This window comes from Pollachius pollachius (assembly GCF_949987615.1).
Source record: "Pollachius pollachius genome assembly, chromosome: 19".
In the NCBI taxonomy this organism is placed as follows: domain Eukaryota; kingdom Metazoa; phylum Chordata; class Actinopteri; order Gadiformes; family Gadidae; genus Pollachius; species Pollachius pollachius.
This window is the reverse complement of record NC_136952.1, coordinates 17,770,729-17,786,402: the sequence shown is the minus strand read 5'-3', so window position 1 is coordinate 17,786,402 and position 15,674 is coordinate 17,770,729. Positions and strand designations below refer to the sequence as shown.

At 44.5% G+C, this 15,674-nt stretch overlaps 1 protein-coding gene across 3 annotated transcripts; it reads left to right on the top strand.

The window, feature by feature from the left end:
* Positions 1-1,715: 1,715 nt before the first annotated feature.
* LOC307090076 (uncharacterized protein) lies at positions 1,716-15,012 on the top strand. 3 transcript variants are annotated; one of them, XM_079756618.1, is made up of 8 exons: positions 1,716-1,851; positions 3,857-6,554; positions 6,977-7,148; positions 7,234-7,380; positions 7,771-7,860; positions 11,991-12,104; positions 14,263-14,352; positions 14,885-15,012. In XM_079756618.1, exons 2-8 carry the CDS (start codon positions 3,930-3,932, stop codon positions 14,899-14,901), a joined length of 3,255 nt encoding a protein of 1,084 aa, XP_079612744.1. In that variant the 5' UTR covers positions 1,716-1,851; positions 3,857-3,929; the 3' UTR covers positions 14,902-15,012. The 3 variants fall into 3 exon arrangements, with proteins under 3 accessions (XP_079612744.1, XP_079612743.1, XP_079612742.1); XM_079756617.1 differs by lacking the exon at positions 14,885-15,012 and having other exon boundaries at positions 7,774-7,860; positions 14,263-14,460; XM_079756616.1 differs by lacking the exon at positions 14,885-15,012 and having other exon boundaries at positions 14,263-14,460.
* Positions 15,013-15,674: the final 662 nt, after the last annotated feature.

The following is a 15,674-nucleotide window of genomic DNA, read 5'->3' as shown; positions in this document are numbered from 1 at the left end:
CTTCCCACCGACGATGTCCGATATTCTGCATCGATGTCAGCAGGTTAATCCAGAGGAGGATTATAAATCATGTATTTTTTAACGTGAGGAGGATGAAGCCGTGAACACCGCACACTATCCCTCCCCCGGAGCGGCAGAGGCCCACCCTCTCTCGCCGCCGCGTGTAATATATAACATAAACGACAAGATGTCCCGATTTACCACATCGCGGCGACATTGCACCGTCCGAAACGTGCGCCCGTCGTGGAATCCAAACCATTTATGCGTCAAATAGTGGGGTGAAGATGGAGTGGATCGTGTGAAATGTGTGTTTCTCCTCACCTGCTTGCAGACGGAGCTTGTTGTCTCTTCAGCGACGGACGCTCACCGAGCAGCGCGCGCCTCGTCCTCGAAGTTCACCTGGCGGCCACAGGGCGGGCTGGTGGCGCTGCGGATCGGGAGAGCGATGCAATGCAACCTGTGGGATGTCGTGTGTGTGTGGGGGGGGGGAATTCAAATACAATAATTAATGATATTTATTGATAAAAAACAAGAAATCATAAGAAATCACGGAAAGATCTATTCTTCTCTCTCTCTTTCTCTCTCTCTCTCTCGCTCACGCGCGCGCGCGAATCCACGCACGCACAAACACTCGCAGAAATAAATACTAAGCCATCATTGTGACCAATGCATTGTTTTATTATGAGTTCCCCTCCTAATTATTATTACTATGATATTAGAATTATAACAAGTACAAAGCATTTGGTTTGTACCAAATGCTTTGTACCCCCCCCCCCCCCCCCCTGCCAATTTGTCACAGTGTATTTTCCATTCGATTTTATATTTAAATTGCATGTTTATATTTTTAGTGTCTTTATTCAATTTTATCTTTTTATTTTAATACCCCAACAAATTCATTGCATGGGAAAGCTTACCATTCAAATAACTCTTGCTGGATCCGATTATTTGATTTGAAATTTTATTTCAAATGGTTGTCTTTTATTTGTTGTCCTTTCAATGTGATTCCTGCACCCTAAAAGGTTTGAAGGTGCAATAACAATAAAATGGCCCTGCCTAAATATTTCAGAAAGACATATTGTACCAGTCAATTAAATTAAATTCAATTAAAAAACCTTTATTGGCATGAGAAACAAACATTTACATCTACATTTACATTTAGGGAATTTAGCAGACGATTTATCCAAAGCGACTTACAATAAGTGCATTTGTTACAATAAGTACATTTGTCATAAGAAGTGAAACAATATATCGCTGTTGGTACAGTAAAGATGTTCATAGAACCAAGTGCAAGTATTACAATCGCTAGGCCAACCCATTCCCCGTGTAAAGCAATGATAGCAGCTACTGTATATGCTACACAATTAACATTTACATTGCCAAAGCAGGTGAACAATAATGAGGTCAAAGGATAAAACGTTAAATACAAAATATATACACACATCAGATATAAGAATATTAAATACTCAATGTATAAAAAGTAAAATGTGGGATATTATAACCATTCCAGTATCTCCTGTCCTATAACCTAGTTATAGGAGGCAGACATATTAAAGCATTCTCTGAGAAAACCACTAGGTGGCGGTGAAGCACAGAGGCACGTCTCACATGACGTCATCGCTCTGGCTGGGGTCTGGATGCCTATTGGGTAAATTCTGACGAATCAGGAGCAAGCTCATGTAGCTAGTCCTTTCAAATTACCGAGATTCCTCGTTTGACTTTTCGACATCAAACATTGTGTGTGTTAGATCGCTAATCACCGTTTGTTCGAATACTGCGACTACATCTCGACTGGTAGACACAACGTTAAACTCGACCACCTTCACGGAACTAGAAGGTCTGCTTTGTTCAACGGTAAGTTAGTGATTCAGACTCATTCACGTTTACTGACATTACTGTCAAAACGTGTCCCGGCATCAATCAATAACAACGTCTTTATATTCTACAGGATTTATAACTTTAAAACTAAGCCCTGACCCTTTAACTAAAGACACTCATACAGTCAGAATCGGCAGCATTACGTACGGACATGACCCTCCAGTACTGACTGGTTCATAGACTAACCTGACCTAGCTGAACTAACGGGTTCAGACTAACCTGACCTAACTGGACTACTCTCTGGTTCACACAGATTCACAAACTGACCTAACTAACCTAACTGAACTACTAACTGGTTCACAACATGACCAAACGATCCTAACTGGTTCATACTAACCTGACCTTAGTGAACTACTAACTGGTTCACAGACAAACCTGACCTAGCTGAACTACTAACTGGTTCACAAAATAACCTGACCTAGTAACTAACTTAACTGAACTACTATCTGGTTCTCACAAATTCACAAACTGACCTAACTGAACTACTAACTGGTTCACAACATGACCATACGATCCTAACTGGTTCAGACTGACCTGAACTAGCTGGTTCACATACTGAGCCTGACCTAACTAACGTAACTGAACTACTAACTGGTGCACAGACTGAGCCTGACCTAACACGCCTAACTGGAATGCTAACTGGTTCACATACTGAGCCTGGCCTAACTGAATTAACTGGTTCACATACTGAGCCTGACCTAACTGGAATCAGTGAGGAAGAATGCAAATTTGACCTTTTTCTTTCTAAGTGTTTGCAGAATATAACATACCAAAAATACGATTCACAAAGTTGTACGGTCAAGTAAGCATTCACGTACAATCAATATTTTTTTATGTAATGCTATAGAAATACAACGTAGAAAAATGAAAACATAGAATAGGATGTACAATACAAATGCTATAAATATAATAAATGTTTTGAAAATATAAAGTGTGTTTGCAAGACGGTTAAAGGGGTAGTTCGGAATTTTGGACATAGGGCCTGATTCCCAAGTTAGCCTTGGTTTTCTTTATCATTGGAGACAGTTTTCAACACATTTCATTCAGTCCTTCTAGTTGCAGAGTTCGCTCGTGCTAGGCTTGCGCACGGCAACGGGCAATACTAGCCTGCTAATAAAACAGTCTTACCCACTCCACAGTACACCCGATGTAAATCAATTATAACGCCAGAATATAGATGTAAATGTCTGTGTTGATAGAATAATGTTAGAAATAAAACTAACCTTGCATCGCATGAATCATCGCATTTTGAGGGACTAGTTTCTCAGCAGCAGCGGAATTTAACCTAGGTATCAGCCCGCCGCTGCCGTAGCCTACTACCAGGATTATAATACTGCTGCTGAGACACAGCAAGTCCCTCAAAATGCAATCCAATGCAAGGTTGGTTTTATTTCTAACATTATTCTTTCAACACAGACATTTACATCCACCGTCTGGCGTTATAGTTGATTTGCCTCGGGTGTACTGTGGAGTGGGTAAGACTGTTTTATTAGCAGGCTAGTATTGCCCCATGCCGTGCGCTAGCCTAGCACAAGCAAACTCTGCAACTAGAAGGACTGAATGAAATGTGTTGAAAACTGACTCCAATGATAAAGAACACCAAGGCTATCTTGGGAATTAGGCCCTATGTCCAAAAATCCGAAATACCCCTTTAAGGGGATGTTTGGGATGTTAGTACTATGTTTTCCTGGGTGAAACAATCATTTTAAACTTGTAATCCACAAATTCACTCTTGGCAATGTTTTGCGCAGCCTTCTGCCTCAAACTTGGCTAATCTGTCCTTTAGTAAGTAAATCGGTTAATACACTATGTCACACAGTAGTATGTTCCTTGCATTGATCATGACATTCCTTTTGTTGATTCATTAAACAAATAATGTGTTGATAAGGTATGAGAGTAAACCTAACGAAGGAAACTAAAACTAAAGTCTCCTATCCAGGCGTTTTTCTCTGAACTTAATTCAAATGTATTTCACATGCAGCAATAACGCATTGAAGACGAGGATTTGAAAAGAAGAGAAAAAATAACGTCTGTTTGTATGAAAGCCCTCTAACATGGCCAATCTGACGGCTACGCTTGGAGCGCCTAGCTACGACCCAACGGAGAACGAGGACCGCGAGAACATCCCTCCTCCTGCCGACTCGGCCCCCGGGCCGCCGAGGGAGTCCAATCAGAACGCTCCTGATGAGCGCGTGGTCCCGCTTTACAGAGAAGTCATGGACAAATGGCACAACACCATGGCGAACCTCGGCCAGAGTCCTGTCAGGTCGCCAGACATAGGGGACGAGATGCTCCCTGAGCTCAGCATGCTGGACACCACGGCGGAGACCTCTCACCTGTCTCTCGCCATAACGAGGAGTCCTGCTGCTGCTTCCCACTCGTCAATGCCCAGACACTCCAGAGAGATGGACAAATGGCACAACACCATGGCGAACCTCGGCCAGAGTCCTCTCGGGTCGCCAGACATAGGGGATGAGATGCTCCCTGAGCTCAGCATGCTGGACACCACGGCGGAGACCTCTCACCTGTCTCCCGCCATAACGAGGAGTCCTGCTGCTTCTTCCCTCTCGTCCACGCCCAAATACTCCAGAGAGATGGAATCCGGCCTCGCGCTCGGTTTCAAAAGCTTTAACCTACCGGGCAACAACTCCAGGAAGTGCCTGACGCCCGGCCAGGCCAGGCATGGGCTGACGGCTGGTCACAACATGCCGCACCTTAACCGGGAGTTGTTCACCACTGAGTATCACAAGCCGAAGGAGAGCCTGGGTCGGCTTCCCGCCGGGCCGGACGGCTCCGCTCCGGTCGGGTGGCCTTGCTTCTGGCTGCAGGACGAGACCCTCCCTGAGGTCGGCTTGATGGATTCCACTATGGAGTGTTCTAACCTCTCCACCAATGGGGCTGCTCCCTCCTTCGTGCCCCCGGTTCCTGAAATGCACCTTGCTGTGACGCCTGAAGTGGAGGAGGAGGCCAGCCCAGGCTCCATGTTGAGTCTGGTCACGGATAAGAGTTTAGTTCTCACTCCTCGCCTCCTAGCCTCCACAGGGCAGCAGAGCCTCGGAGACAGCCGCTTAATGGACCACAGCAGTCTCCACACGCCGGAGATGACGGAAGCTGAGGTTGTCCAGAGCTCAGTGGAAAGCTCTTCCTGTCCCGAATCCGATGTCACCCCCAAATCCATCCTTCCCCATGGGGTAGTGGTTCTGGGAGCTGAAGTTGTCCAGAGCTCACTGGAAACATCCTCCTTCCCCGAATCTGATGTCACCCGCGAATCCATCTTTCCCCATGGGGAAGTGGCTCTGGAAGCTGAGGTGGTCCAGAGCTCACTGGAAACATCCTCCTTTCCCGAATCTGATGTAACCCGTGAATCCGTCCTTCCCCCTGGGGAAATGGCTCTGGGTTCTCCATCGCTGTGCTCCGCTTCTGCTTCCCAATTCCCTGACAGGACAACTCTTGTCCTAGCATTGGACCTCCCGAGGCAGCCCCAGCTCAACACCACCCAGGTCCTCAACACCACCCAGGTCCTCAACACCACCCAGGTCCTCAACACCACCCAGGTCCTCAACACCAACCAGGTGCTCAGCGAGAATGCAGTGGAGGTGGCAAGCAATGACAGCCCACGGTCTGAGCAGGGATCTGCCCCGCGCTCTGGGAATGGCACCTTCTTCAGTCCACCTAGTGACTCCTCAATGAACAGCAATGTCACTATGGAGGCCATCGACTCCTCAGGGGTCAAGTGCAACCTGAGTTTGCCGCTCAACAGACCGCTGTCGGAATCCGTTTCCATTAGACCCAGTGCAGTGGTCTCACTGGGCGATGCCTGCTCAGTTGTCAAACTCGAGGACACCTTTAAGATCATCTCTTCTCCAACCCTAGGTGCCCAAGGATGTAGTCAAGACAACCAGAGCGTTGGTCAAGACAACCAGAGCGTCGGTCAAGACAACCAGAGCGTCGGTCAAGACAACCAGAGTGGTAGTCAAGGCAACCAGAGCGTCGGCCAAGACAACCTGAGCAGGAGTCACTTTGAAGCCCAACCCAGAGCGTTATCAACTGCCCCTCACAATGGGTCCAATAATAACCTGGTTGTAGCGCTGGACCTGCGGGTGCAGTCCGAGGTCAACACCACCCATGCGTCCAGCAGGGCCGCAGCCGAAGGGGCGAGCAGCACCATGACCGTCTCCCCACAGGACGTCTCCAGACCTCTGTCCCCAGCACCCAGCACCACAAAGAGTGACGAGAATTCACTGAGACACCAAACGCTGGCATGCACACCCGTTTATAAATGCAGTGCTGACCTCAACTTCGACGACACATTCGAGAGAGCTTCTCCTCCCAAGGCAAGTGCCCTGAACTGTCGAGCCAATCAGACAGCTGGATGTTTGATCACCTCCACGCCCATGTCAGACTGCAAGCTCTATGTGCCCACGAGCCGGACCTCACAGGTGCAGAAGAGGCAGTACTCTGACAGTCCATCCAAGCCCCTCCCACAGACAAGCAGCCCTGCCACCAGTGCGGACCATGTGGCCGCCCCTGATGTTCGCTCGCTCCTGCCAAACCCGGGTCCTGCCCGAGCCATACCCCGCGGTCTCCGGTACAATTCCACCTCCTATGGCACGGGGCGGCGCCTCAGCCTCGCCCCTACAGGGAGGAGAGTGTCAGCCATGGCTCCGCCCCCCAAACAGGTAGCCGCCTTTCCTCAACCTTCTGGATTCACTGCAGCGACATACATTCATTACCTAATCCAATGCCGTGCTCCTGCACACAATGGGGCCATAAGCGCCTAGGCAATAGTGGACAAGCTGGCCCTTGGCTAAAAATGCAGTCCCCCAGCTAAGACAATTAAATTAAACCAAATAAGTTCAACATTTCTCAAGACGTTTCATGTAATGACCACAAACGCTAAACTATCTAACGCTAAAAAATATTTTTTGTTATTCCTGTATTTTTCTTTTTTTAATGAAAGCTGTATGAAACCATTGTGAAGATTAAGATTAAATTCACATTCATACCCTCTACTCTTGCCCTCAACCAAATTCAGATCTTGTGCTTTGGATAAGTTTCTTTGACTAAAAGATTTAAAGTGTAAATATTATTTGTTGCCCAGAGCAAACCAAAGAACAGCATACCAGACATCACCAGCACCACCAGCATACCCAGCACCACCAGCATACCCAGCACCACCAGCACAACCAGCATACCCAGCACCACCAGCACAACCAGCATACCCAGCAGCACTAGTATATCCAACACCACCACCCTCTGCCCTGCACCACCAGGTGAGTGAGGTGATTGAGTGAGTGAGTGTCTCTCTCAGTCTATACATATGTGCTGATGTTACGTTGCTAACTACCCTTCCTACAGGTCTCAAACCGCCAAGGAGAGTCTTCCATAAACCGGCTGCAACGGGCATCCCAGCGACCAATCGGAGGACTCTACCAGGTCTCAGACCGCCTTCTGCACGACTTGCCACCACAGCCTCATCCAATGATAAGCCTGGTCCATCCTCAGGTACCCTGCTCTGTGACCTTTAGCTTTCTCGTTCACACATCGGATTGGCCACCCAAACCTAATCCTAGCACCCATTTATCTCGGACAGTGGGTAGCATTTGATTCAAATCAAAATCACAAAATGTATGCTTGTGGTATTGTTTTTAACAACCCAATGCTACCAATAATTTTTTTATCTTACAAACGGGTAGGAAGGAGGATTCAACTCTGGGGAGCCCCAGTTTGAGGACCGATTATCTCATGCAAATCAATCCTTTCTCAGAGGATCCATATCGGCAATTATGCATTAAGGCACATTTGTTCTGGTTCGGCCTCCTCCTGGTGTTCTCCTACAGCTTTGACATCACGTTGTCATGGAGACGGTGATGTGTAGATGTTGTGTTTCTCCAGCAGACAGGCCCCGTGAGTCACTGAGCCAGGCCAAGAGGAGCCTGCAGCCTGGGGTTGAAGCTCTGGTGCTGGCCAAGAGGAGGAGAACAGGTGGGTTAGGGGAAATTAGAGCTGAGCTGGCTTTCACCCAGTGGTTCCCTACCCAATCATCGCTATGTTTGAGCTTCTTCTCATCACCAGTGTTGGGAACGTTAATTTAAAAAAGTAATTAGTTATAGTTATTCACTACTTGTTCCAAAAAGTAACTGAGTAAGTAACTGAATTACTCAAATGATAAAAGTAACTAGTTACCAGGGAAAGTAACTATTTGCGTTACTGTAAAAAAAAACAGGTTGCTACATGTCAAGGAATTTGGATTTTGGATTTGGATTTTTTAAATGGTTGAACTGCCCATTCAAGTTCCTGATATACTTCCAACTGAATTTTAATTTGCTTGGTTGCAAAGGCTGTGGAACATCTGCCGAATACTACAGAAAATGCCAACTTTTCCTCTGAATAATCCGGAATCGCCATTTCTGCTGCTTAATTGAATCAGTAGGGTGTGTGCGTGCGTGGCGCGCGTGTCCTGGCTTGTGTATAAAAACACTGGATCCGATTGGCTACCATGAAACATGACTCTGCCTTAGCCAATCATAATCGCTTATCTCGTTGTTAACCCACCTGGTCTCCTCACTAGCAGTTTGTGTTTGGAGCCAGGGGTGTGTTCGGATTACGCAGTTCAATTCAATTAATAGTAACGCACCGCATTTAGCATACAGTAACGGTAAAGGCGTTGTAACGACGGAAACAGTAATTAGTTAGATTACCCCGTTACTGAAAAAATAACAGCGTTACCTTTTATTACAAACACTGCTCATCACTATGTTTGAACTACTACTCATCACTTTGTTTGAGCTGCTATAAACCACTTAGTTTGAGCTACTACTCATCACTTAGTTTGAGCTACTACTCATCACTTTGTTTGAGCTGCTATAAACCACTTAGTTTGAGCTACTACTCATCACTTAGTTTGAGCTACTACTCATCACTTTGTTTGAGCTGCTACTCAACACTATGAGCTACTACTTATCGCTTAGTTTGAGCTACTACTCATCACTATGTTTGAGCTACTACTCATCACTTAGTTTGAGCTACTACTCATCACTTAGTTTGAGCTACTACTCATCGCTTAGTTTGAACTACTACTCGTCACTTAGTTTGAGCTACTACTCATCACTATGAACTACTACTCATCACTTAGTTTGAGCTACTACTCATCACTTAGTTTGAGCTACTACTCATCTATGGGGTCAGAACAGTCTCATTAATAATGAATGCACAGAGAAGGATTCACAAATGTATTTTGTGATTTATATATAAATTACTCTCTTCTCACAAATACATTTCAATGCACACACAAATGGATATCGGTATGTATAAATGTAAAATAAATCCATAAACAAAAATACGTTTTTCAAACACATTTCTGATCCACACACAAATGTGTCTTGTTTTAAATAAATGTAATATAAATCCATAAATATATGAATTAAAATAATATTTGCAATTTTCATCTAAATGTGTTTTGATGTTACATTTATATACAAACTCTTGTATTTACAAGACGCTTTTCAATTGTGAACTTGTCATTTGTGTGTGTGTACTGGTCTGTATTTATATGTGGATTTTTGAGACTCCTGACGGCTGGGTTCACAAATGCATTTTTTTCAACAAGGAACTCTCTGTAGCCAATCAGATGCCTCCCTCGTTTTCAGCCAATCACATGACTGCAGTGACTGGGTTTTTAGATTGTCTGTGCCGTTTACTACTTTAACGGCACCGACAATCCCAAAAGCTAGTCGAAACTAGATGTAAAAAGTGTGTAGTTTAAAACGTGACGCAGCTTTTACTTCTTCGCCACCTAGAGATTGTTATGTACAATCATTCAAAAACCCCATGTTATTTCCCAAAGACATTTGACCAAGGGAACCGGGAGGCTCGGAGGCTGGAATTATTCTTCAGAGGTTGGAACTGCAGTCATGTGATTGGCTGAAAACGAGGGAGGCATCTGATTGGCTACAGAGAGTTCCTTGTTGAAAACAGTGCTTTTGTGAATCCAGCCACGTCAGGAGAGTCTCAAAAATCCACATATAAATACAGAACAGTTAACACACAAATGCAAACAAGTTCGCAAATGAAAAGCGTCTTGTTAATTCAAGTTTAACAGTTTGTACATAAATGTAACAACATCCAAATACATTTTTGATGAAAATTGCAGATATTTTTTTAATTAATATATTTATGGATTTATATTACATTTATTTAAAACAAGACACATTTGTGTGTGGATCAGAAATGTGTTCGTGAAACTTATTTTTGTTTATGGGTTTATTTCACATTTATACATACCGATATCCATTAGTGTGTGCATTGAAATGTATTTGTGAGAACAGAGTAATTTATATATAAATCACAAAATACATTTGTGAATCTTTCTCTGTGCATTTATTATTAATGAGACTGTTCTGACCCCATATTCATCACTTAGTTTGAGCTACTACTCATTACTTAGTTTGAGCTACTACTCATTACTTAGTTTGAGCTACTACTCATCACTTAGTTTGAACTACTACTCATCACTTAGTTTGAGCTACTACTCATTACTTAGTTTGAGCTACTACTCATCACTTAGTTTGAGCTACTACTCATCACTTAGTTTGAACTACTACTCGTCACTTTGTTGAGCTACTACAAACCACTTAGTTTGAGCTACTACTCATCACTTAGTTTGAGCTACTACTCACCACTTAGTTTGAGCTACTACTCATCGCTGAGTTTGAACTACTACAAACCACTTAGTTTGAGCTACTACTCATCACTTAGGTTGCCGTGACGTTTCTTGGGACATTTCATTCATTAGGGGTCCTACGAAAAAACGTAGGAACCTACGTAGGAATATTATTATTTTCCTGACTTTTTCGGATCAAAAGTTAAAAAAATTGGCAGGCTTGTAGAACTTGTAAAATGTGTAAGGGAATCAAAAGATGGGCAACACATAGGTGGTGCTATAACAAGGCCTGGAAGTTCAGCCTTTGAAAAGGCTGCCATTACCACTAGGAAGGTACAATATGCATGAAACTCAGTACACATGCACCATTCGTCATGTAGAACAACTTTCAATCATAACCCATATGGGCAGACCATTTGGATATTGCGCATTGACCACAACTTGACCAAAGACCAACTCTCAAATAGATTTGGTGCCGGAGGTGGTAAAAGCCGCAAACTCTGTGGGAGTGCCTGTGTGAGACTGTGGGACTATGGTGATGTATTCATAGCAATAAGGACAAAGACAGCAGAGATATACATTTTAAAGTGAAATCAATGGACATCTCCGATGTTTAAAGTGGTGTAACATTGCGTCAAAGACACGTAGGCTCGGCTGTCAAATACGGCTACTAAGAGTAGATTCCATAGTATACCTTTGCCAAATTTCAAGTCTATATCTGAAAAAATATATATATATTTAGATGCATCTGTTTAAAGTTGCCTTTCTGAACCGCTGCCTCTCTCCAACGCAGGCTGGGCCTTAAAGCAGTACACATTTAATTTCGTAAATGTCAGTTTTGACAGTGGGATTTGACACAGTATGCTTTAGAAACATAGTTGTTTGTTTTGATATGTTTACTTACGGTAAGTAAGTTTTTAAGGCATACCAATGCCATATTACATACCGACCAAGCTCAACATACCTCGCTTTCTGCCCTGTATATAATGATTAATGTCTGTCACTCAACTAAATTGTTAAGGCAGTCCTGACTCTGTCTCTTCATGAACACTGCTCTTTTCTGATGTATTAACTGTGGCATCATGTTGCCCCACACAGGCTAAATATGGCTCGGTTAGCGAACACTACAGAATTCTCAATATAATGAGTTGAAGCAGATGCACAAAATAGAACAAGCTGGGGTCCCAAAGGTTTCAGACTCTACAGTTGGTTCATGTGTTGGGAACTGCCTTATTAGTTACCATTTAACCCCCATGATATGCAGAGATGGTCATGATACATACTGTTGTTTCAGTTAATGAGGGGTGTGTGTGTGTGTGTGTGTGTGTGTGTGTGTGTGTGTGTGTGTGTGTGTGTGTGTGTGTGTGTGTGTGTGTGTGTGTGTGTGTGTGTGTGTGTGTGTGTGTGTGTGTGTGTGTGTGTGTGTGTGTGTGTGTCCTTTTTCCCCCCACAGATGTTCCAGGACCTTCCACCACCATGGAGGCCTCCGTTCTGTCTCTGGAGCCCACCAGGGGGGCCTGTGGCCTGAGGGGTCCTCCCCCCAGAACCTGCAGGACCCCAGCACTGGGTGAGACCACCTGACATTGGACACGCCCACACGTTGCTCTGCTTGTCCTACGCTGTTCGCCCTCATTTACCCCTCAGTCCTATTGGCCACGCCCACAGGGCGGGGCTGTTCACCCTCATTAACCCCTCAGTCCTATTGGCCATGCCCACAGGACGGGGCTGTTCACCCTCAGTCCCATTGGCCAAGCCCACAGGGCGGGGCTGGTCGCCCTCATTTACTCCTCAGTCCCATTGGCCACGCCCACTGGGCGGGGCTGTTCGCCCTCATTTACCCCTCAGTCCCTGAGTCCCATCAATGAAGGGCCTCTTACTTCATAGTCTGGTCTAGTGGCTAGGGGGTTCGGTTTCAACCCCAGATGTCCGCAATCGGCCTGTAGGTGTCATAGCAAGATGCCCCCTAAAGGCCGATTCATACCTCCGGATCCGGACGAAATTCGTCAGTCCGTACCAAACGTTGTCTCCGGGACAACCCTTAATACCTCCGTCCGGATTTCAGCGTTGTTATGGATGTTACGCAATACGTCCTTTAGAGGGCAGTGACTGTCGTGTCACAAATTACCTGCATCGACAACCGCAAACATGGCATCTGTAGAGGAGATGATTTTGCTTTGTGTCATCCGAAATCAGCAAAAAAAAGGCGCAAAAAGTGTAGGCCTACGCGGCGGTGGCATGTGACACCCCTCACCAACCCGCAGTTTATCTCCTCAAAATGTTGCGCCATTTTAAAATGACCAGTTTCAACTCATTGCCAATAAAATAAAAAGGTCACGTATATAGTATAATATAAGTATAAAACGTTAAATACTATATCTATCTATCTATCTATCTATCTATCTATCTCAGATATTATACTACTCTTTATTTTTCGCGAATGGTTGGACTTCTGACTCTATACTGCCACCTCGATTTCCGTTGGTATTTCTCCGTTTCTCCCGGAGCACTCCGGATTCGTAAGCTCAGAGGAGACGGACCCATTGACGGACGAAATGACCTCCGGGACCGGACGAAAGGGTTCCTATCCGTATTTACCGTAGGGTGTGAATGGGCCTCAACCATTCCTAAGGGGGCTGTCTGTATTCACTGAGTCACCCTTGAGACCAGCTGAAGGAGCATACAGTATTCACTAAATAATGTACTGGATTCAAGTATTTCACTCATGTTCTAAGGTCGATAATCTTTACATTTATTTAATTCTACTAATTCGAGTCTGATTATTCAGATATTTGGATATTTGTTTGTTCATAATCAAATCTAAATTCAGTATTCAATGTTTTTTTATATATATATATGCATAATTGGGAACTGAAGGCAGAAGGCTAGTCACATCTGAATGTCGCCTCACGCCCACACTCAAGTTAAGGTCACTTAATAACTGGGATCATGGCCAAATATGTGGTGACCGAAAGACCAGCTTGTGTAACTTATCACTGGCTAATGGCACTAATCTTGCCATGAGACTTCTTCACATCTTTGCACAATGTTCAAACCACCCACTTGCTTTGTGATGATTGGAAGTTAGCTGAAGCAAGGTCCACACTACACTCCACCGAGGTGACTTTTACTGGACTCCTCAAGACACAAGGTGGTGATGGACGAAAACCTCTTTACTGTAGAAGAGGATTGACAGTGATTCATGACCACCTGGTGCTCCATGTTGACATGTAGGATATCTCCCAGAGTGTATGTGGTGATGGCTGGTCTAACCTGTGCACACTGATTTCTCAATGCACAGCCTCCCGCCCCAGAGTGCAATCAGTCTGACTCGGGCAGGTGAGGCTGAATAAACTGGTCATCCTCCACACACACTCCACATAGGCCTGATCTCATTTTCTGGAGGCCGTGTGTGTTCGCAAACTTTGAAGGTGCTACAAAACAAAACAAAAGCGTGGACCAACTTGTGCGAGTAATACAAAATGTGAAAATGTGCCTTGCTTGGTTTGAACACGTCATGTTTCCAAATGTGAAAATGTGCCTTGCTTAGTGTGAACACGTCATGTTTCCAAATCGGACCGATGGAGAAGGCTAATGAAGGTTCGATGATGTCGATGGTTCGACTTCAAAGTAAAACGTTTAAATTTCCACTTGACACAAATGTGGAAACATAGTTGATGATGCAGCAATAAGCGGATGTGTTTTAATCTTTCTGATGATCCTTCAAGCTGGGTGTTCAAACTGTGCCCTGCTGAACAAGGAGCTGGAGAAGAATCGTGCGGTGATAAGAGGACTGCAGAAAGTACTGGATGGCTTCGGTATGTTGCTGGCATGCTTCTGCGTCACTAATACTGCTTCTACCAGTCCTTCTGTTCTGACTCCTCCTCTTCTGTTCTGACTCCTCCTCTTCTGTTCTGTCTCCTCCTCTTCTGTTCTGTCTCCTCCTCTTCTGTTCTGTCTCCTCTTCTGTTCTGTCTCCTCCTCTTCTGTTCTGTCTCCTCCACTTCTGTTCTGACTCCTCCTCTTCTGTTCTGTCTCCTCCTCTTCTGTTCTGACTCCTCCTCTTCTGTTCTGACTCCTTCAGTCCCTCTGACTCCTCCTCTTCAGTCCCTCTGTACTGACTCCTCCTCTTCTGTTCTGACTCCTCCTCTTCAGTCCCTCTGGTCTGACTCCTCCTCTTCAGTCCCTCTGACTCCTCCTCTTCAGTCCCTCTGTTCTGACTCCTCCTCAGTCCTTGGACCAATGATTTTTTTTTTTTCTCCTTCCCCCCCCCCCGTGACACTGTCACCTTTTTTACTCTGAGGAGTTTGCAGGTCTGTTTAAATGTATTCCTCTTCTGTTCTGTCTCAGTCAACCCAGCATCCTAACCAGGACCCGTTGGCAGAGACGACGGCGGCACAACATTGATAATATGTAAATTAATAAAAATAACAATATGTAAAGGAAATAAAAATAACAACTAAGTTTTTTGAAATGTTTCCAGATTTGTTTATTGTACACTTGCGTTCATGTTTCCAAATCGGTCAAATGGAGAAGGTTCGATGATTCAATTCAAATAACTTTATTTTTCCGTTAGGAACACACACCACCAGCCCCACAGAAAATAAAATAAAATCCTTGCCTAAGCCTAATGAATAAATAGTATTGCCAACATAGTGGAGGAGAAATAAATAATTTAAATGATTCCAGGTATTAAAACGAGAGTTCAGTTCAAAAAGGTTCCAGGTGAATGATGTCGATGGTTCGACTTGAAAGTAAGAAGTTTAAAGTTCCACTTGACACATGTGGTAACATAGTTACCGCATGCAGTGCACATTTACACTTTTATTGGTATTCCAACCTCTTTCTGGGCTAATCCAACCCATTTTGTCATAGGCTCACATCATGACACATTGATACGAGGAAATGCGTTTTCTACTGCAGTTCTTCCCAAACCATAGCACCCCTTTATAGCCATTTATTTTCCAATGCAATTCAACCACACTAACTAAAATAAATTCTTGCAGAGCACCTGTTTTAATGTAGGATTATGATTCGCTTGCGTCCACTTAACCTGACCTCATACTCATCAAGGCTCTCTGCTAAATGTTAACATGTTGGATAAATAGCTGCTGGATGGTGAATAGGCTATCCCATATAT

Bases quoted from the DNA above. Each gene is read 5' to 3' on its own strand.
- LOC307090076 (XM_079756616.1), top strand. From the start codon at position 3,930: ATGGCCAATCTGACGGCTACGCTTGGAGCGCCTAGCTACGACCCAACG. The intron at 7,861-11,990 runs GTGGGTTAGGGG...TTCCCCCCACAG, and splicing joins GGCCAAGAGGAGGAGAACAG to ATGTTCCAGGACCTTCCACC. The intron at 12,105-14,262 runs GTGAGACCACCT...TGATCCTTCAAG, and splicing joins CTGCAGGACCCCAGCACTGG to CTGGGTGTTCAAACTGTGCC.